At 55.5% G+C, this 22,699-nt stretch overlaps 1 protein-coding gene across 1 annotated transcript; it reads right to left on the bottom strand.

The window, feature by feature from the left end:
• Positions 1-1,216: 1,216 nt before the first annotated feature.
• On the bottom strand, positions 1,217-21,678 carry ZNF775 (zinc finger protein 775). Its single transcript, XM_042927025.1, has 3 exons — positions 21,603-21,678; positions 10,828-10,891; positions 1,217-3,763 (listed from the first exon to the last, which is right to left on the bottom strand). Exons 2-3 carry the CDS (start codon positions 10,856-10,858, stop codon positions 2,202-2,204), a joined length of 1,593 nt encoding a protein of 530 aa, XP_042782959.1. The 5' UTR covers positions 10,859-10,891; positions 21,603-21,678; the 3' UTR covers positions 1,217-2,201.
• Between the last annotated feature and the right edge of the window lie 1,021 nt (positions 21,679-22,699).

The raw sequence follows: 22,699 nt of genomic DNA, 5'->3' as shown, positions 1-22,699 counted from the left end.
CGGTCACCTCGGGTTAGTGAACGGACAGCCTCATGAATGTGCACAGGGAAGAAAGCTGCAATTAGACCTCGTTAACCCCTAGCAACACAGCTGTTTGATTGACTTGGCCATCAAACACAGGCCTTTGTGGACAACGGCCCGTTCTATTGTACAGAAACTCCCATCTGACTGAGGCCTTCACCGTCTGCCTGCACTGCCCCTCAGGCACCTGATTTGAATTTTTAAATTTTTTTTTTCAACATTTATTTATTTTTGGGACAGAGAGAGACAGAGCATGAACGGGGGAGGGGCAGAGAGAGAGGGAGACACAGAATCGGAAACAGACTCCAGGCTCTGAGCCGTCAGCCCAGAGCCTGACGCGGGCTCGAACTCACGGACCGCGAGATCGTGACCTGGCTGAAGTCGGACGCCCAACCGACTGCGCCACCCAGGCGCCCCATAGGCACCTGATTTGACAGGGCTCCAGGGTCTCACAGGCTGCTGTCCTTCCCGACAGCAGCCTTCTAATGCAGGAATGGTACTCCGGGATGCCTTCCTGGAGGAGGTGGGCTTTGCTGGAGTTGGCCTCAGGATTTGCTGAGTGGCAAAGTGGAAGAAGCAGATGACTCCCGAACTTTCCCCGTGTTTCAAGTAGGTGTTGCTGAGATCCCGGGCCCTTGGCCTCCCTGAGCAGGGCAGCCTGGGACAGGAATTGCAGGAGGGGGCAGGCATTACAAGGGAGGTAGGGCAGCGCCTAGCGCCTAGAAGAACCCTGCTGGGCTGAGAGCCCAACTCTCACATCCGTGCCAACAACTGGGCCCAGCTCGCCCAGTGGGAGATTCCACACAGCAGCGTTCGCAATGGAAGACCTGGACCAGTTGGGCAGCTCGGCTGAGCGCTGACCGTTACTGGTGCCCCCGTTAACCCAAGTAAACCCCGTCGCCTCCACAGGTCTTCCCATGATGCTACAATAATCAGAGCTCCTGCCAGGTGAGGGGACTCAATAGAACCTGAGAACGTGGTGGCCAGAAGCCGAGCTAAATCCGGCAGCTCCTGGAAAACAGGTGGCACTTCCTCGAGTTCAGAGAAACCGGCGGGCCCCTGGGACACAGGCAGGCACAGTCCGTCCTCCTACAGAATGCCAGGGTCCCCTCTTTTTCCTCCCACCTCCCAGCTCTCCACCCCTAGTGCCCCAACACCCACCCTCCCCTCCAGAGGCCCAGCCTGGAGCCCCGCATCCTGGTTTTGGAAGGGACCTCTGGGGACCAGAAGTAGAGGAGGGCATGTGGGAAGATACCAAATGGCTTGGAGAGGGTAGGAGAGTACTGCCCCCCCACCCCCAGCCAGAACCAGGCATGGGGAGCTGCTACGCTCAAGGTCGAGCTCCCTGTCCCGGTCCTGGGGGCAAATGGATGCCTCAGAGCACACACAGACCTAGAGTTCCAAAAGGGCAGCTTACAAAGGACAGTGAGACCACGTGAGACCGTCCATCCTTCATTTTTTTCTCTTCTGCAACACTGACATTGAGAAGGATCCAAGTCAGTGACGGCCACTGGGAGCGCCACACGAGGGCTTCTTTTCCTGCTGTGGGCCCCTCCCCAAGCTACTGAACCTCAGCTGCCACCCACCCCTCTGGTGCCAGTCCGGCCACCACACCCATACCAGTCCCAACGTCCAGCCCGCTGTGGCAGCACCCTGGGCTTTGGGGCGCTCAGGGTTGAGGAGGACCGCAGAACCATTCAGTCCTTCCAAACATATGCACTGAATGGCCATTAAGTGCCAGGCACTGCCCTTGACATTGGGACTGTGCTTGACCCTCCTCAGCCGCTACTGCTTGGCTTCTGTCCTTGCTATACCAGCGCGTCTGTTAAAACTCCCCGCACTAGACTGGCCTCTGGCCATCCGGCAGCCTGCAGGGGACAATCAGTCCAGCCCTGGGCCATTCCCCACCTCCCTCCCACCTCCGAGGGACAGACGGACACATCCGGGCTCCTGAGTGAGCAATGCTTCGTCTTACGTCCTCCCTGAGCCCACACTGGGACCTCTACCTGTCCCCTTTGGGATGCTACTGGAATTCTGTTCTCTAGCTTTCGGAGCCTGGAGGAAATCGCCTTTTGACGGGGGTTTACCCCCTGGGGTCGTAGAAGCCACCATTCCTGGCCACGCGCACCCCCACAGACATCCCCTCCCGCCCCCACGAGTCCGCTTGGGTCCGAGGCGCACTAAAGCGCCTGGTCCTTGGCGCTGGGGGTGGGCGCCAGGGCCCCCCGGTGCACGCGCTGGTGCTTGAGCAGGTGCTGCTTCTGGCTGAAGCCGCGGCCGCACGCGGCGCACAGGTAGGGCCGCTCGCCCGTGTGGTTGCGCCGGTGCCGCGTCAGGTTGGGCTTCTGGCTGAAGCGGCGGCCGCACTCCGGGCACGGGTAGGGCCGCTCGCCCGTGTGGATGCGCTGGTGGATGGTGAGCGCCGACCACCACGAGAAGCTCTTGCCGCACTCGTTGCAGATGAACTGGCGGGGCTCGCCCGGCCCGGCCAGGCCCGCCCGCGCCCGGCCCCACGGCGCGCCGCCCGGGCCCCGGGCCGCCTGGGGGCCGCGCGGCGGCGCCGTCAGCCCCGGGGGCGCCTCGGCCTGCGGCTCGCTGCGCACGGCGGGCCCGGGGCGCGGCGGCGCGGCGGCGGGGGCGGCGTGCGCGCGCTGGTGGGCGCGCAGGGCCGCGCGGCTGGGGCAGCTCTGGCCGCAGCTGGGGCAGCGCGCCGCCTGGGCGCCGGGCAGGTGCGTGCGCTGGTGCTTGAGCAGGTGCTGCTTCTGGCGGAAGCTGCGGCCGCAGTGCAGGCAGGGGTGCGGCCGCTCGCCGGTGTGGTTGCGCAGGTGCCGCGTCAGGTTGGGCTTCTGGCTGAAGCGGCGGCCGCACTCGGGGCACGGGTAGGGCCGCTCGCCCGTGTGGATGCGCTGGTGGATGTTCAGGGACGACCACCACGTGAAGCTCTTGCCGCACTCGTTGCAGATGAACTGGCGCTGCTCGCCCGGCCCCGCGGCGGCGACTGCGGCCCGGGCCCCCGCCTGGCGCCACCAGCCCTGGCAGAGCCCCAGCCAGGCCCACTCGGGGCGGCCCCGCGGCGGCCCGGGCCGCAGGCGACAGCCCCTGCGGGCGGCGGCGGCGTCCCGCAGCAACTCCTGCAGCCCCGCGCGGGCGCCCAGGCGGTCCCGGGCGTGCGCGCGCTGGTGGATGCGGAGGCCCACCTGGTGGCGGAAGCAGCGCGCGCACTCGGGGCACGAGTGGGTGGCGGGCCGCGCGTGGGTCTTCTGGTGCTTGAGCAGGTGCTGCTTCTGGCTAAAGCGCCTCGCGCACTCGGGGCAGCAGAAGGGCCGCTCGCCCGTGTGGTGGCGCTGGTGGCGCGCCAGGTTGGGCTTCTGGCTGAAGCTCTTGCCGCACTTGCCGCACAGGTACGGCTTCTCCCCGGTGTGGGTGCGCTGGTGGATCTTCAGGGACGACCACCAGCTGAACCTCTTCCCGCAGTCCAGGCACACGAAGTGACCCTCGCCGGCAGAGAGAGCCCGGCCCGCCAGCCCCCCGGCCTGCTCAGGGGGAGGGGCCCATCTTGGACCCCCAGGCTCCTCCTGTCCCCCCAGGGCCCGAGGCTTCCCCACGGTCTGGCATGGCGGGAGGCCCCGATGCTGCTGGAAAATGTTTTCCTTATCCTTCTCGGAGAGCACGGCCTGCGGCATCAGCGTCTGCAGCAGCCACTCGGGCTTCTCTTGCTTGATCTTCATCACCGGCCCATCTCCTGCCGGGGACAGAGAGAGAGTGGATGCGGAGGGTCACTCACTGCTCGTGGGGTGGAAGGAAAGAAGTGCCAGGAAGGCAGAGCAAAGGCAACGGGGCAGGAAGGAGGAGAGCAGAAGGCAGCTTTTAGGAGGAAGTAAGGGGGTATAAAGAAGAGAGCAGGGGCGGTAGAAAGGCAGTAAGATAAAGGCAGGTCGGGGTGCCGGGAAGGGCAAAGAAGAAAAGGACAAGAAAGGAAGAGAGGCTGATGCCCCGCCTTCTCTGCCCTGAGGCCCTGAGATGCAGGGAAGGTTAAAGAAACCAAGCCAATGACCCCTCCCACCAAGCAGAAAACGGACAAGCTTCCAAAGCATCTCATTCTTTTTTTTTTTTTTTTAATGTTTATTTTTATTTTGAGAAAGACAGAGACAGAGAGAGTGCAAACAGGGGAGGGGCAGTGAGAGGGGGAGAGAGAGAATCCCAGGCAGGCTCCGCACTGTCGCTGTCAGCCCAGAGCCCAGTGTGGGGCTCAGTCTCACGAACCATGAGATCATGACCCGAGCTGAAATCAAGAGTCGGACCCTCAACCGACCCAGCCACCGGCATCTCATTCTTTTTCTAAGAGGATCCATGTGCCGGGAGCTTGCAAAGTGAGCGCACGCCCGGCCCCTCAGTGTTTGGGGGGCCTAAGCTCCACTCCACTGCCAGGCTCTCCAAGGCAGCCGCCCCGGTGCCTGAGCACCTCACCTTCTTGGACCTTGGCTGTTCGGGAACTTCACCCTGTCTCCAACAGAACAAGAACAAGAAAGTAGGCCAGAAAGGTCTAAGCACCCAGAATAGGTGCTGCACCATCCTGACTAAACCCAGGCTGCTTTACTCCCCACGCAGCGCCATGGGCTCAGGTCTACAGGGTGTGTGTTTCCCTGCTCGTGGACATAAGCCGTGATGGAAAAGGTCTGCTACAGACACTAAATACAGACTGTGTGATTCCACTTAGATGGAATTCAAGAGCTGGCAAAACTAATCAGTGAGTTAGAAGTCAGGGTAACGGCCCGCCTATGGACAGTGTTGTGACTGGAAGGGGGCCTGAGGGGCCTTCCGGTGTCCTGGCAACGTTCTCTTTGTCAATCTGGGAGCTGGCTTCATGAACATGTTCACTTTCTAAGAATTTATAGAACTTGTGATCTGTGCCTTGTTCTGTGTTATACCTCAACAAAAAGTTTACATTCAATAAAAAGCAGGTGAAATTGGGGCGCCTGGGTGGCTCAGTTGGTGAAGCGTCCAACTTTCACTCAGGTCATGATCTCTCAGTTCGTGAGTTCGAGCCCCACATCGGGCTCTCTGCTGTCAGCACAGAGCCGGCTTCAGATCCTTGTCCCCCTCTCTCTCTGCCCCTGTCTCTCTCTTTCTCTCTCTCTAAAATAAATAAACTGAAAAAAAAAAAGTAGATGAAATAAAACAATTGTGAACAAAAAAAAGAGAAACTCTAAATAAGTTCCAATATAAAAAAAAAACAAAACAATAAAGTAAACCCAAGGAAGTAGGAAGAAGGGATTAATAAAGATAAAAGCAGAGATTATAGGATAAAGGGAACATAGAGATATAAAAAGGAGTCTAAAAATCCTAATGCATAAATGTTGTATCAATTTGAAAAATCTATATAAAAAGGATGATTTTGTGAGACGATATCAATTAACAAAACTAACTCAAGAGGAACTAAAAAAAAAAAAAGAAAATGCTAAAAGATACAAAAAGGACAGCTAACGTTCTAACTCGAAAATGGGTAACAGTCCTCTTAATTATAAAAACAGGTTCTACTAAAACTTCCAGGGAAGGTTTATCCGCAGCATGCATAAACTGTGACAGTGACTAGGAAGGGGAGGGAGCCCCCAGGCTAGCATGGTCCAGTGTCTATAAGACGAGGGCAGAGCAGGCAGGAAACTATAGGTTTAGCATTTGAAAGTAGACACCAAAAACAAACAAGCAAAAATACTAGCAAAGCAAGTTGAGCTGGGATCTTCCCCAGGAAAGCAAAGACGGTTCAACATAGTTCATGACATTGACATTTTAAACGTGAAGAACTTTCTACAATCTCAATACGTAAAAAATGTCCTATGATAAAATTCAACATCATTTCTGGAGGGAGAGAAGGAAGAAGGGCTGGAGGAAGGAGGCTCTTAGCAAACTAGGAATATGAGGAAACTTCCTTAGGTTGACAAAGAAGCTGCACTGGAGGCTGCAGCAAATGTTATAACCAAAGGCAAGAGATCAGAAACCCATTCAAGTGACGAACAAGGTGATGCTCACCGTCACTGCCACTCTTCAACATTGTCCTTGCAGAACTAGCCAAAGCATAAGGGGAAAAAGAAAAACATATATAAATATTGGAAAGGAAAAGCGTCATTGGCTGATAATTATTCACCTAGGAGGTGCAAAAGAATCTGACAAAATATTAGAAATAACAGGGTCAGCAAGATTGCCAGATACAAAAACATACAAAAATTCCTTTTTAAAAATGGCAATAAAAGCTATGAAATAACTGGGAATATACCTGATACACATGCAAAGCTTATATAAAGGAGGGGCGCCTGGGCGGCTCAGTCGGTTAAGCGTCCAAGTCTTGATTTCGGCTCAGGTCATGATTTATGGTTCGTGAGTTCGAGCCCCACGTTGGGTTCTGCACTGACGACTCTCTTGGGAAGCCGCCTGCTTGGGGTTCTCTCTCTCCCATCTCTCTCTGCCCCTACCCCGCTTGCGCACGCACACACATTCTCTCAAAAAAATAAACTTAAAACAACCCTTATATAAAGGAAACTATTAAACGTTATTGGAGGGATAAAGAAAAGGTAACGAAAAGGACAGAAACATCATACTCCTAGACGAGGAGGAAGGAAGCTCTTCACTCCAAAACATGTTTAAATTCGGTGTCATCCTGGTGAAGCAAATTACAAAATTTCTGATGTGCATAAATCATCCAGGAGACAATAAAATGAGCCAGGAAGAATCTGGCTTCTGCACCACTGAAAGCTAAAATACTACCCCTGCATACCTATTCGAACGGCCCAAATCCAGAACACCGCCAACACCGAATGCGGGCCAGGATGTGGAGCCGCGGGAACTGTCACCCGCTGCAGGAGGCAATGCAGAATGGTGCAGCCACTTTGGAAGACAGTTTGGCGGAAGGAGACCTACGCTCACCACACGGTACAGCAACCGCTCCCCCAGGTCTACACCCAAAGGAGGTGAAAACCTCTGTCCACACAGAAACTTGCACCGAGATGTGGATCGCACAGGCAAACCGCACAGGACAAGTGCATGCGTGCGTGTGCCGGGGGCATGAACTGATTCAGACCTTTTGGAGAACAATTGGGCAACGCTTATTACAATTATAAATGTATCTGACCTTCCACTTCCTCCACCCAACAGTTTCTACTCTGGGTGTTCGTCCTAATGAATGCTTCCGTGTGAGCGGACAGAGGAATGTCTGAAAATATTCACTGCAGCGCTATTCGTAACCAGTACCGATTCCCCATCAATAATACTGAAACAAAATTATCACTCCCTTCACAGTATGGAATAGTATGCAGCAATTTAAAAGAATACAAAGGCAGGGGCGCCCAGGGGGGCTCAGTCAGTTAAAGGTCAGGGTCTTGACTTCACCTTAGGTCATGATCTCAGGGTTCTTGAGTTCAAGTCCCCCGTTAGGCTCTGTGCTGCCAGCCCGGAGCCTGCGTGGGATTCTCTCTCCCTGTCTCTCTGCCCCTCCCCTGCTAGTGCGTGCTCTCTCTCTCTCTCTCTCTTAAAATAAATACATAAACTTTGAAAGAATAAAAAAAAAATAAAAGAATACAAAAGAGCAGTATAGGGTGGCATAAAGATTTCTGAAACACTTTAAGGAAAAAACAAAAAACACAGATCGCAAAATGGTATCGTCTGACCCAATTTATGAAAAATAAAACTATGGACGTACATATGCACAGTCCAGGATGATTCACGACAGTGGTCACCCTGTAGACAATGTGGACAATATAAAGGCTAGACAGAAGAGGTCAAAGGGGACCCTTGCTTTTCCTGCATTGTTCGATTTTTTTTTTGTTTATTCATTTATTTTGAGAGAGAGAGACAGAGAGAGAGAGCACATGTGCACCAGCAGGCGAGGGTCGGAGACAGACAGACAGAGAGACAATTCCAAGCAGGCTCTGCAAGGTCAGCACAGAACCAGACACAGGGCTCCATGCCACCAACGGTGAAATCATGACCTGAGCTGAAACCAAGAGTCAGATGCTCAACCGACTGGGCCACCCAGGCACTCCTCTGCACTGTTTGAATTTTTATGAGGATACTCAATATAATTTTCAAACCTTTAAAACATTTTAAGAAATAAAAAGAAAACCTCCCCTCGAATCTGGCAGCCTTTGGTTCTCGGGCCAGAGAGTTCCGCCCTGCTCCACAGCCTTGCTGCCCGTCACAAGGACTCGAAAGAGGATATGGTGACCGTGGGGGTGAACGTGGGAGTCACAGAAAGTACCTGTGAGGGGCCAGTTTTCCTCCTGGCAAAATGACCTTGTGAGGCCTCCGCAGGTGCTCAGTTGTGAGAAATCATAATTTGAAAATGAAAGTGGTAACTTCAATCGCACATTGGCAGGAAGTGAATACCCAATTGTAAGGAGTTCACTTGATTCTAAGAGGGTTTCCTTAGATGCACTGAAGTGTTGGGCGGCTGAAGTATTTTATGGGGCGGCTAGGGGTCCAAACTGGGTGGGTAGTGAATCCAAAATATACTCACGTGACAGGGTCCCAATTAATGCCCCAGAGCCCCACAAAAGCCACTGCCTTACTCTCATTAAACCTGACCTTGACGTTCATCATGGTGCCTGATGGCTGGGAAGGTTCACCCTCTCCAGCCAAAAAGAAGACCCCGGTCTGAGAGCCCAGAGAACGTTCCTGGCCACGGCTGCGGGGCCCAAGGAAGACACAAGTGCCCGGGTTGTGCATGTGTCGACCCCGTGAAGTGCATGCACTGGGACTTCTCCCTCGGGGCTCAGGTATTAATGTAAGGAAGACAGGCCTTGGCCTCTACCTGTGGAAGGATCCCTAAAACAAAGGTTCTGCTCCTCAGTTATCATAAAGAGGTTAATTTTTTTTTTTAATTCTAAGCAGTTCAGATAAAATAAAAAGGTGCTCTATGGGGAGCTCTTACTCCCCAGAGTTTCTGGGGTGATGAAAATGTTCTGGAGACGGACGGTGGGAGATGCTCGCACAACATTGTGAATGGACTTAATACCACTGCACCCACTGTACGCTTAAAAATAGTGAAAATGGTGACTTTCACGTTACGTGTATTTCACCACGATAAAATAAATAGAACTTAAAAGGTGCTTAAAAGAGGTAAGCTCTTGGGGCACAGGGGTGGCCCAGTCGGTTGAGCATCCAACTCTCGATTTGGGCTCAGGTCACAATCTTACTGTCGTGAGGTCGAGACCTGCATTGGGCTCCATGGTTAGTGGAGATTCTCTCTCCCTTTCTCTCTCTCTCTCTCCTCCTCCTCCTCCTCCTCTGCCTGCTGTCTCTAGTTCAAAACAAAAACAAAAAAAAGTAAGCTCTTAATTATCTGGAAACTTTGGCCAGCCAGGAAGAGTCCTCCCTAAGCCTGGCCAGCAGGCAGCGGAAGCCTGTGGAAGGCCCAGAGCCGCAAGGATGTGGCTGCAGCCCAAGACGCCCCCCAGTCCCCTGGTGCCTCTGTCCTCAGGGGTCAAAGCCAGTGTTCTTCCGCCTCTTTCCTAAGACCTCAGGGTACCCCAGAAGCTGCCACAGGTTGGGGAGAGGGCCCTGGCAGACCCTACCTCTCATGCCTGAATTAGGATTCTCCTTACGAGTTTACCCGGGGAAAGGTTCCTTCTGCTAAAATGTTTGGAATCATGTCCTTGGTTTTCCTATAATTATGGTAATGTCAGCATCGCTCACACACACACACACACACACACACACACACACACACACACACACACCCTGAGGACTCAGCCTTCAAAGTGACAGGGCAGCGGTGGGTGGCAATGCTCACCGAAGTCTGTGTCAGGACCCAGCCCCAGAATGTGTGGTGTCCATGCATCATACCAGCCCCTTGGAGCTGGAGGCTTCCTTCCTGTAGTACCCTACCGGCTGATTTCTGTCCCCATCTTAGGTTCATCGCGACGTTTATCCTGGGAGGGTTGGGGCTCTGGAGGGGAGGGGAGGTAAAGGAAACTGAGTCACTGAGCCTAGGGGCAGCATTCCTAGGAATGGGCCCTACCCTCCTCCCAGGACCAGAGCCATTCTGCAAAAGGGTGGCTATACTCTCCCCAGGGCCTGCGAGGAGGCTGGGGATTCTGGGGCGGGGGGGGGGGGGGGGGGGGGGGTGCCGGGGAGTCTTCCGCTGAAAGCACAGGACTTTCCACTGACAGGAGCACCTGCTTGAGAGACACCAAAACTGATGGCCTATTTCCTCCCATCGGACCGTGAACTCTGAGTGACCCCAGGAAGCCTTAATGGACCAAACTGCACTTGGTGATGGAAAACCAACAGGGATCGTCCCACCCGGAGTGCTGGTTTTCAGAGTTAGATCCGCACGCCTGCCGCGCACTCCCTGTGCCACACTTAGCAAGCACCTCGCTCGCCCTCGGGCATGGCTTCCTATGCGGGTGTGCACACGTCCCCTTGCCTGGTGAGTCACAGCGGACTTTGTCATTGTATTAGCTCCATAGTCTGTCTTCTTTCCATTTTTTTTTTTTTAATGTTTATTTATTTTTCAGAGAGAGAGAGGCAGAGAGGGGAGGAACAGAGGATCTGAAGCAGGCTACAAGCAGACAGCTGGATGCGGGGCTTGAACTCACAAACCAGGAGATGGTGACCCGAGCTGAAGTCGGACACTTAACCGACCGAGCCACCCAGACGCCCCTTCTTTCCATTCTTTGACATGACCTTCCACATCCTGGTCCCGCCATGCAGTTCTACAGGGAGGGCAGCACCACGCGCTCAGCGGCAGGGCAGGGGGGACGACCTGGAAGAGGAGGCTGCTGTTGGCTCCCACCCCTCCCTGTGCTCCCTTACCTGTGCTCGCGCCAGCCAGGCCACCCTCCATCCGCGGAGGCCTCCGGGGCACCCGCTCTGCCGTCTGTGGGGGAGAAGGGGGCAAAGGAAGGACAGCTGGCCATCAGGACAAGGACCGAATGGGGCCCCCTGCCCTCCTGCCACCTCACAGAACATGTTCCCTCTTCCTTAAGAGCTCCTCTGTCCATGACCTCAGTTGAAAGCGCAGGGCTTTTATAAGCTGCACACTTACCTGCTAGGCAGGACTTATTCTCATTTTCTGAGGAGGAAACTGAGGCCAGGGAGGGCCACTGACATGCCCCGAGGCACAGGGGTGGCTGAACAGTGGCGCCGGTGAGGCCCCATGTCTTCTGACTCCCAGACCGGAGCCTCACGCCCACGGGCTCAATACCGGCAGGGGAGGGTGTGACAGACACCACCCCAGGAAACTCAGCCGAGTCCAGAGGCCTTCCTGAGTGGCCGTGAAGACACCCTGGAAGGCAGAACTGGTCCTCCCAAATCACCGGCCCCTCTGCTGCCCCCTCCCACCCCTATTCCACCTGAAATCACACACAGGCCATACGGGGTGCTGGTTAGAGTTCACCAATCTGGGGCTCGTCTCTTTTCCTTTAAGTTTATTTATTTTGAGAGAGAGAGAGCGCGCACGCGCGCCAGTAGGGGAGAATCAGAGAGAGAGAGAGAGAGAGAGAGAGAGAGAGAGCGCGCACGCGCGCCAGTAGGGGAGAATCAGAGAGAGAGAGAGAGAGAGAGAGAGAGAGACAGGGCAAGAGAGAATCCCAAGCAGGCTCCACGCTGCCAGCACGGAGCCCGACTTGGGGCTCAAACTCACAAACCGTGAGATCGTGACCTGAGCCTAAATCAAGAGTCGGAGGCTCAACGGGCTGAGCCAACCAGGCGCCCCTCCCCCGCCTTTTCTTTCTTTAATGCTCAAGGCTTTGGACACATCCTGACCGGCTCACTGTCAGGGACAGGTCACTCTGCTGGGGGGCCCCAGGCTTTACACCTCACATGCTGCCCGTCTGCCGGGGAGGCTCTACCCTGGAGCCCCGCGCCGCCTTTCAGGTCTCTGCCTAAATGTCTTCAGAGTGGTCTCCCCAGGCTACCGTGTACAAAGTCACAGCCCTAACGCCACTTCACGTTCCTCCGTGACTTTCCGCCACCTGACGTGGTATGCATGTGCCTGCACTTCTCCAGGTCACAGAGCTTCCTTCCTGCGGCTCGGCCACCTCACGAAAAGCCGTGTCCTGCTCTTCACCCGGGCCCTCGAGAAGCCCCATCCCAAAAGCGTCCCCCTCCCCTCTCCCAGGTCCCCTTCCAACAGCCACTCCCGGACGGGGACCCAGGCTGGGAACCTGGGCCCCGCCCAGAGAGGTGGGGGCAGGGGCAAAGGGCAAAAATGAATTTAAAAAATAGGTAAATCGGGGCACCTGGGTGGCTCAGTCAGTTAAGCGTCTGACCCTCTCAGATCACGATCTCGCGGTTCGTGGGTTTGAGCCCTGCATCGGGCTCTGTGCTGACAGCTCGGAGCCTGGAGCCTGTTTCAGACTCTGTGTGTGTGTGTGTCTCTCTCTGCCCCTCCCCCACTCATGCTCTGTCTCTCTGTCTCTCAAAAATGAATACACGTTAAAAAAAAAAAAAAACTTTTTTGGGGCGCCTGGGTGGCTCAGTCGGTTGAGCGTCCGACTTCAGCTCAGGTCACAATCTCGCGGTCCATGAGTTTGAGCCCCGCGTAGGGCTCTGGGCTGATGGCTCGGAGCCTGGAGCCTGTTTCCGATTCTGTGTCTCCCTCTCTCTCTGCCCCTCCCCTGTTCATGCTCTGTCTCTCTCTGTCTCAAAAATAAATAAACGTTAAAAAAAAATTTTTTTTTAAACTTTTTTAAATAGGTAAATAATTTTCCCTGGGGCAAAAAGGGGAAGAGTCCCCTCCCTTTTCTTTTACAGCATTTACTTGAGAACAGTTGCCATTCTGAGTTTTTCTCTGCCCCTTAGAGATGCACGCAAATCTTTTTAAAAGCTACCACGAGCCTCTTGCCAGCTCTGCAGCCCAGGCCTCTTTCCCAAGGCCCTGAGAGCCACCTCTCTGATACCTAAACATCACGGGAGATGGTGACCCTGGGTCCCGCTGCCCACAGGAGGGAGGATGGGAGCCTGACTTCTGCGGTCGCCTGGCTCCAAGTTGCAAACCCACCTCCTGCCATAAAGATAGGAGCCGTGTATTTTTCCCTTGCATGAAGGCAATTAGCAAACACAGGTGGCTACCCCAATCACCAGGTAAATTCAGGATGAACTACGGGTGACAAATGGTACCATCGAGGAAGTGCTCTTGCCCGAAGACTAGTTACACTTTATCTTGAACGTGTGTGTGCACACACACGTGCACGCACGCATCTGCTGGGCTGTGTAACAGGGTGAGATCTCTTTCTGTTTTCCTGATCTCTTAGCAGATTGCCTGTGATGTGCAGCTTTTTCTGGTTTAATGCTTATTCAATCGGAAAAAAAAAAACTGTTCTCTTTCTTTCCTCCTTTTGTGGGAGCTTTTCTGACTTGGCAGGAGATTTTGTTTTTAATTCTATTTCCCCAACAGGGGTCTGCCGTGTGCTCCTACTGTGGTTTCCTACAGACACTAAAACATGCTGGTGGTGCAGAGAAAAAGCAGGCGTCAAAGACGGGAGGAGAAGGCCCGCCGGGAGGACCCTGATGGATGCTGAGGCACCTGCCCTCACGCCCCCTCTTCCCTCCGGGGTTCCTGTGTGTGCCAGCCTTGGGGAAGCCTCTCACCCGCTGGAGATACAATGGCCCCCTAAAGAAATTCAGAGGGCTGACACCTCAGTTCGGGGAAAACTCAGAGGGGCCAGAGCCCCCGGGGCCACAATTCAAGGTGAGGACAGAGCTTAGGGCCCGGCTTCATTCACAAAAGCCATACACAACACCCTTGAGCCCGATTAGATCAGTGCTCCTTGATCCATTCTGTCTTCCAAGGAATATTAGGACCTAAAAATCACCTCAGGTGGCAGAAAGGCTTCAATTCTTGGTAGATAATTCACAGCGAGCCACAGAGCAGCCCCTCCCGTGTCCCAGGGTACTTCTTTCTGCCCCAGCCACACTAGGGCTCAGGGTGTGGTCCGAGTCAGCAGAGTGGGATCAGAGGGAAGGGGACCCGAGGAGACAGGGGACAGGGGAGACACAGAGGACAGCAACGGGGGGCAGGCCCCCAGGTATTGAGGGCCCATCTCCAACTGGGTGCTCAGGTGGGATGTGTCTGGAAAACAGGCCAACAGGTGTCCTGCAGGTAAAACCCTGAGGAGGCCAAACGGTGGAAAGTCTCCGCGTGTGGCCACGTCTCTGCAGGTCTGTCTGCCAGGCCACCCTGAGCTGTGCCCTTTCTGCCTCCGCCCTGCTATACTGCTCTGCACGCCCCTTCCTACCCGCCACTCCCCCACCCTCCCTGACACACGGCTCACCTGACCTGGCCTGGAGTGCAGCCTGCCCAGAAAACAGAAGGAAACGAGGCTGACCCGCCACCCACACACTGAGGGGTGCCCACACTGAGTCCCTGAAGGCTGCTCAGCCTGTCGTGCAGGGCCCTCACCCCAGTCTCCAAGGGCCTCCCCCCTCCCTGCTCAGCAAGTTCTGTGGATCTCGGGACAAACCCCTGGTCACCTCCCCCTTCCCAGCACCTGGCTCTGGGCCCGGCCCTCCCCACACTGGGTCAGGCTGCAGTTGGGATGACAGCCCCCCAAAGAGAGGCCTCCAGGGTTGGAGGGGGGGCAGCTGCATGACAAGGCCAGACCACACAAAGCGGGGATTGTGCCCTGCAGCAGGTGGTGAGGTTTGGGGGCAGGGGACGGTAACAAAGGGGCTTTGCTCTCAGCAGAAACGTGGGGGCAGGGAGGGGAGCGGACAGCAGCTGGGGTGAAGAGAAAGGCCACAGATGCGAGGGGCAGCGCAGGGACATGGCCACGTCTCCCCGCATGCTCCCAACCTCAGCCCCTGGAGCTTTTTCCAGCAGCCAAGCACAGCCTTCTTCACAGATCAGGCCTCAGGCAGGAAGAACTGGATGGCACCTCCCGTGTCCTTTGTCACTGGTGGCGTGGGGATTGGCCACGTGCCAGGAGCGGAGGCTTGGAGGGGGTGGCATCTCCCCAAACCCTGGCCGAAGGCCCAGCTCCCAGGCCCTTCTCAGCCATGAGCTCCCCCCAGGGCCACACCCAGCTCCTCACCACCCACCACTGCTCCCCCAATAATCCCCGCCCCCCCGGAAACCGCTCTTCCCAAAGTGCCCCCTCCTCATCAAGCCGACCCCCTCTGCCACACCAGCAAGACTGCCATGCTTCCCGAATCCTCCGCTTCCATTAACCCCATCTTTCCCACCCCTCAGCTGGCCTGATCCCACCCGCTCCGCAGTGGATGGCCCACCCGCCCAGCCTCCCACCCTGGCCTCCACATGCTCTCATCCGCCTGGCCCGCTCCCAGCTTTATTTCCTCGGGTCCTGTTTCCCTGTGGGCAGGCACCACTTCTCATCTCCTTGCCCCGACCCACCGTGCTGGCTCACACAGGTCACATGCCCAGGGAACGGGACTCCAGACTGTGGCTCAGGACAGCATTTGCAAGGGGGTGGCCCGGCGGGCACAGGCTCCAGCCAGCCCCCACTCTGGGCAGATGCTCTCAGAATGTCCCCTGGGAACGGAGGTTCTGCCTCTCCTAACCTCGTTTATTGAGGGGAGTGCGGGACTTCCCTGAGATCTTGACATTGATCTGGCTGTGGAAAGAACGGGTGGTCAGCCAAGACTCCACTACGGCCAGGAAGACAGCCACTACCTACTGAGCACTTAGCCGGCGTCGCCCATTTCAGCCCTCACAACCAATTTCGGCTCAGGAGCCACGGCTCCGAGAAGTTAAGTCATTTGCTCAAGGTCACACAGTTAGTTAAGTACCAGAGCCAGAACCCAACTGGGGTCAGCCTGCCCCAGCCAGAGTTCTTTCTCCTGGACCACGCTGCCTCCTGGGAGAAAGTGCAGGACTTAACCAAACCTTAAACTTCCAGTCCCTCGTTTTCAGGAGTCTGGCTTCTGTACCCACATGTGGTTATTCAGATTTACATAAATTCAAGTTTAAATTCAGTTTTTCAATCACACTGGCCACATTTCAAGTGCTCCAAGGCCTCATGGCGCTCGGGCTACCGTATGGACAGCGGAGGACATCCCCGTGTTCACAAAGCTCTGCTGGATGGCACTGCACTGGACTGTAAGCTCTGGGCTTGCCCTGCCCAGTCCCTGATATGCTCGACTTATAGGCACACCTCATTTCATTGCGCCGTTTTCTTACACTTCACTGATACTGCATTTTTTTTGTTTTTTTTTTCCAAACCGAAGGTTTGCGGCCAATCTGCACTGAGCAAGTCTATTGGCACAACGTTTTGCAACAGTATTTGCTCACTTTGTGTCTCTGCGTCACATTTCGGTAATTCTTACAATATCTCAAGCGTTTCCATTATTGTTGTATTTTTTTATGGCAATCTGTGATCAGTGGTACAACCTGCTGAAAGCTCAGGTGATGGTTAGCATTTTTTAGCAATGAAGTTATTTTTTAATTAAGGCGTGTACATTGTTGTTTTAGACATAACATATATATAATGCTACTGCACAGGTAACAGACTACTATATAGTGTGAACATAACTTTGGTATGCACTGAGAAACCAAAAAATTCACTTGATTCGCTTTATCCCAGTATTTGCATTACTGCAGTGGTCTGGGAATGAACGTAATGTCTCCGAGGTATGCCTGTATACTGAATGAATGAATGAATGAATGAATGGAGAAAACAAATGAAGGAGTGCAGAGAGGGCTCCTCTGGCCCCAGTCCTTGGTCACTAATGACCACGATCTCAGGACAAGTTGATGATGTTTTTTGCCTGGGAATCCAATTTCAGTCAATATCAGTGGATGTTTTCATCTACCATACGGCAATCACAGGCATCCGAGAAGAAGCTGACATAAACACTAAGTGTACACACAAACACATCCAGAAACCACCGTATCTAACATCTAACACAGCTGTGTAAACAAAAGTCCAAAGAGGCACAAATACAATACGGAGACTCTCATCCCTGAGATAACAGTTGCAAAACTATATGCAGAGTACGATGAAACTGAGGTGTTTAGAAATCCAGAGATACACCTGCAGACCCACAGAGACCAGCGTGCGCCAGGGCGAACCACATAAGCAGGGCACGGCGTGCTCGTGAAAGCGGAAATGTGGATCTTTGCAGGACACGAGTATCCTCGCACGTTCACGATCCTCCCAACCGCCCAGTGCTTGAGAAAGGGATCTCAGGGAGACGGTAGCATGATGGGGGACCACCACCTGTTAGGTCACCTGCGCTGGGGGAAGGGACGGGATGAGGTCAGCCAGGCTGTCGCTGGCTGGGGAGAAGTCGGATCCACCCAGGAAGCCACAGATGGGAGCACTGGGGTCTGCTCAGCAAGCCCAGACCCTCCCAGGGCCAGTCCTACAGGGGGTCTAGCCCGAGAGGAAGCAGCAAACCCTTCCCCTGCGGCCCTGAGCCCCCCAGGGCTGGCCCCTCGGCCGGGTCTGCTCCCAAAGCCTGCCCCTCTTCTCAGGACCCGGTCTCTCACATCGGGCCCATGTCACGCCCAGACTGGGGATCAGGGCCCTGAGTCCTAAACCACCTGTCCTTGGTAAGCCACTTTGCCTCTCGGCCTCAGGTTCCTAAGGTGAAGGTGACTGACAGGCCTGCTCCCCAGGTTTGTCTCGAGCACCGAATGAGACAAAGCTGCAGGAACGCTACATAAGCTTCCCGAAGCCTACACACCAGCGGTCTCTCTCTCTCTCTCTCTCTCTCTCTCTCTTCCATTCCCAGGGACTGAGAACAACCCACTCCCCACTCCCTCAGCCCTCTCCAAAAGGGCCACTGCCGCTCACTCTTCCTAAACCTTTACTCCTCCAGCTGCTTCAGAATCTTCAGAGGCCTCCGACGCCCACTCAGTCACCCCCAACCCTGCTCACCAGCGTGAGCCGGCCTGGCGGGAGGAAGAGGGTGTGCCCGGATTTTACTGTCGGGACTACCTCAAGGCCGCGCACAGCTCCATGTATGGCAGGTCACTGGACCCTCAGCGGCCCTGGGGGAGGAGAGGCTCCTGTGGGCGGGTGCGGGTGCCTAACAGGGTAGGGGCGGAGATGGCCCTGTGGGCAGTGGTAAGGAAGGCAGGGCTGGGAGCTGGGGTTGCTGAGAGCCAGGTAGGAGGACTGGACTAGAAGCCCTGGATGCTTCTGCTGGTTTGAGGCTCAAAGCTTCAGCTCTGTTGTGGGCAGGGTGTCGGTGGAGCCTGTCTCCCGGGACCTGTTCCAAAGCCACTGGGCCCTCCCCCCAGGCCAGTCCTACAAATGCCACTCCTGTACAAGGCCTGCACCCTGGGGTTGTGTCCCAGCTGGCCTCTGGATAGTCAGCTCTCTCCAGGTTTCAGGCCCCTGGACACCAGACCTCCCACCTTCCTCTCATCCAGAGTTTATGACCAAGGAGGACACACAAAACAGTGGATTTAAAATCTTATCAGAATCACAGCCCAACGGCTCTCAGGGCCCCAGGACACCTGCTTCCTACCTTACATGGCCCCAGGGCCCATAGACAGACAAGCAGGCCCAGAGGTCCCTCAGACCAGGGAGGTGTCTCCTCCACCACCTAGAGGCCCACCTCCATCCCACACCCCCACGTTAGCATGCTCAACATCCTTCTGTGACTCCCACAGGACTCCCCAGCCCCTCCTGGGCCTCCACTCCGTCTTCCTCAGATCTCACTCAGCCCCGGGTGCGGTGTGGGTGTCCCACGCACCTTCTTCCAACCCCCGCCCCTTCTCCTGCTTCTACTCCAGCATCTTCAGACCTCAGTCTCCCAAACACAGGGTCCTCAGTCGTAGAAGAGGGGTCAGAGGTGGGGAGCAAGGGGAAAGGGCGGGCCACGATGCCACAGAAATTATTAAATGGTTATCTGGAAAACAAGAACACCTGTTCCTGTGTATAGAACTGCTGAATCAAGCAAGGAGGAAAAACAGTGTGAAAGGACTCTGAAGAACGCTCACAAAGTGCAAGACAAATTATTTTTAGGTCACTGCATTGCCTTCACCCCCTCCCTGCCTTCCACATTGTAAGAACTGCACCTGAGGGTTCCCTGGTAAGAACAGCCCCGTTTAGTGACTTCAGGTTCCTTCCGGCAGCATTCCCAGGGAACCAGGTCCATAGACAGCCCAGGCAGCTGCCTTATCCTCTCATGCCTGTCCACCTCCCCAAGGTCCAGGATTTCACCCCAGGCCAGTGTCAGAGGGCCCTCCTTCCAGGACCTCTGCCCTCACCTGCCCAACATTGGCACCTTTGCAGGGACTGCCCCACCCCCACCTCCCTGCCCCCGTGCCTGTCCCTCACCTGTGGCATTCACAGCCCGTCTCTGTTCACCCATCTCCCTTTAGAGGAGATCCTTCAGCCCCAAGTCCAAGACTCAGGAGGCTGCTAGAGCCTGGGGACCCCCGTCACCCGATCTGAAGGCAAGGGATGAAACTGACTGCTAACAACACTTTGAACAGATGCCACGATTCCATTTATAAACACCTTTCCGCACCCCCTGCTTCATTCAAAAGAGCTTGGAAAGGGCAAGGAGTGCCACCCCACTTGTCAGATGAAGAAAGCAAAGCCCTGAGGTGACATCCCTTGCCTCAAAGAGTTAGACCTAAGGTCTCCTTCTGCACACCCCAACCACACTCTTCCCTCCCAGCCACCCCTGCGCTAGGAAATCTTGGATTCCTCAGCTTAACCCTCACTAGGAGGCAAGTGCATGGGTCAGACCACCTCCATGAAGTTCTGCACTTTGTCCCGGGTAGCCCTTGTCTCTCCAGCGGGGACAACGGGTCTTCATCAGGCCTCCCAACACCACAGCCACTTGTCACTACCACAAGGTGCAACTGTCCCAATGCATCGGTCACTAAGTTGTACTAATGCTATTTTTAGTGCCTGCAAGATCCTACTGCCCCACCTCAGTCAGGCCTCCCTTTTCTTGCCCAAAGACTGTAGTTTATAGTTTTATAGCTTCTCTTGCCCCTCCAATCCATTCAGCACCCAGAACTCAAAAACTTTTCCTAAAATTACAGTGAGGACAGGTTACTACTTTGCTTAAAATATTCCAGTGGGTCCCCACCACTTGCAGGTTCAGCTAAAAATGTCTTGGCAACACCATTTAGAGCCTGGCCTCTGCTCACCTCTCCTCACTGCCTCCCAGCTCCCTATTGTCCCAACATGTGACTCCCTGACCTTGTAGCATCTTGGCTCGCCCATGACCAGTCTTGGAACACTCTTGCCCAGCACTTCTCCGCCCAGCCTAGATCAGGGATCACATGGACTTAGAAGCCTTTCAGGGTATGCCACCCTCAGTTAGGGGCCCTTCTGTTTGACCTGTGCACCTGCCCAACCCAATATCATGTACATGGAATAATAATTCGTCTGGGGGCAACGGGGTGGCTCAGTCAGTTAAGCAACCGACTCTTGGTTTCAGCTCAGGTCATGATCTCACACTTCATGGGTTTAGCCCTGAGTCGGGCTCCCGCTTGGGATTAATTCTCCCTCTCTCTCTCCCCCTCCCCTGCTCTCTCTCTCAAAATAAATAAACATTAAAAAGCATAATAATAATTCGTCTGTCTCCACAACGAGTCTATAAAGATCTCATCATGGAGTATTTCTCTCTCCCCAACATCCAGCCCAAGGTCCCACGTGTTGTAAACCATGAATGAAAATTCTAATAAAGAAACATTTACAATACAGAAATTTAAGTCCAAAACAGATTGGAAGCACTGAATCATGGAACTTTAGAGTTGAAAGGAGACTCTACCCTCTAATCTGTTCACTTTACAGATGAACAAGGACCCAAAAAGAACAGCTAATTAGTGGAGGCTGGACATCAGGCAGCCTCAAGCTCTTGGGCTCTGACCACACCCAACCCCAGGTCTGGCTGACCAGGACACACTCCAGGCTCCCTCCCACCCAGAGGACTGGAGGAGGCAGCATCTCTGTATCCATCCTCCACCTTTACAGGGGAAGAAGTCCCCAGCTCCTACCCCCACCCCCACTGAGGTCTTGACTCCGGTGCCCATTTTCCTGGAATGGAGCCTCCCCAACACACACACACACACACACACACACGCACACGCACGCACACACACACACACACACGCATACGCACACACACGCACGCACTCTGTGGTGCTTCCCTCTTATTGTTCGCACTCCCAGTGTTTATGCCCACTCATTTACTCATTTATTAAGCACCTACTCTGTGTCACTCTGCGGCGAGCACTGGGGTTCCTGCCCTCCAGAAGCTCGGTCTTTCGCACAGCTGACACAGCTCCCAAGCATCCGGGCAGCGCCTGGGCAGAACGCGCCCGGAGGGACTAGGGATCAGTCCCCCGCTCACCACCCTGTCCCTCCCGCTCTCACGGCACCCCCCTCCTGCTCTCTGCCCCGGCCTGCAGCCCCTCCCACGCACGACCCGGGCCCCTTTCCCCAGGGGCTGTGTGGGGGTGGGGAAAGTTCGGGGCCGCGGCGTCAGGGGCTCAGGGGACCCGAGACCCCCGAGGCCGCCTCCAGCCCGAGGCTGGGTGGTGGCAGCGCGGGAGGAGCGGGCCGGGCGCTGGCCCCACAACACGGTCCGTCCCTCCACACGCCCCTCCCGCCCGGATTCGGAGGGACTCGGAGGGAGGAGACGGGAATAAATACCTTGACTTTGTGGTTAAGGTTAACGGGAACTGCCACCCCGGGGCGACTTGGGCACTGGGCTCCCCGGCCCCGCCAGTCCCGGGACAGGCGGGGCGGGCACCTGCTCTTGATTGGTTAATGGGCCTGGCCATCCCCAGGGCCGTCCCCCCGCCTGATTGGCTGAGCGGCTCAGATGACCAGCTCCGCCCTATCGGAGAAGCCCGCGGGGCGGCCCCTTTGTTCTCCTGAGCCAATAGCCCGCGTGGGCGGGCTGACCTCGGTGCCCGCGGGGCCTCCCGGGGCCCCGCGCAGCGTTAACGCTTTGGCCGCCGGCTCCGGACTCGAGTCCAGGGCTCGGAAGGGAAGGCAACGGGGACGAGCCCGGGTGCTGATGACCGGGCGGCGCCGCGGCACCCTGGTGCTCCCCTCGCCGTGTTCTCCCTCCGGCTCCAGCCCCGCGGACGCGTTCTCAGATCGATCCGGTCGTTCCGCAACTATCCGTCCGACTCAGGGACGCGCCCGCACCGCTCTTGGTGCCGGGATCCGGGGGAACGAGACGTACAAGCCCCACTCTGACGCTCCCACTCGAGTGTGCGTGTGACATGGTGGTGGCACTTGGCACTATGGTACACCAAATCTTAGGGTGAGAAGCAGTACTTGTCTCGCGCGACCCGAGAGAAATCGCCCTCCGCACCCCGCGCAGTCCCAGGCACGTCGTGGGCGCGTGATGGACGATCCTGGGGTCTCTGCAAGAGCCGGAGACATCATTAAATCCAACCCCCTCGCTTTCTCGTCAAGAAACAGCGGTCTGAAGAGGTCACGTTCTTAGGTCGAGTGCCACTGCTGATTTTTAGAGGCAGGGTCCAGACGACCAAGGAGGATCTTCTGTTCCTGGGGATCTTCAGGAAAGAGAATTTTCATTTCTACCCACACTAATTGGAAGCCAAGGTTCCTTTATACCAGTGAGATTCCTGACAGTTCTGCCTCAAGCCAGCTAGGTCAACTCCCACCGGCAGGATGCTCTCTGGAGCTGCCTAGAAACTGCCTTTAAGACACGAGGTTGTTAAAAAGATAAGCTGGCCGCTCTCTCTCCGAGACTTCCTACAAATCTACCGTTA

The sequence above is a fragment of the Panthera leo genome, chromosome A2, assembly GCF_018350215.1.
Source record: "Panthera leo isolate Ple1 chromosome A2, P.leo_Ple1_pat1.1, whole genome shotgun sequence".
Classification (NCBI taxonomy): Eukaryota; Metazoa; Chordata; class Mammalia; order Carnivora; family Felidae; genus Panthera; species Panthera leo.
This window is presented reverse-complemented; position numbering and strand designations above follow the sequence as displayed.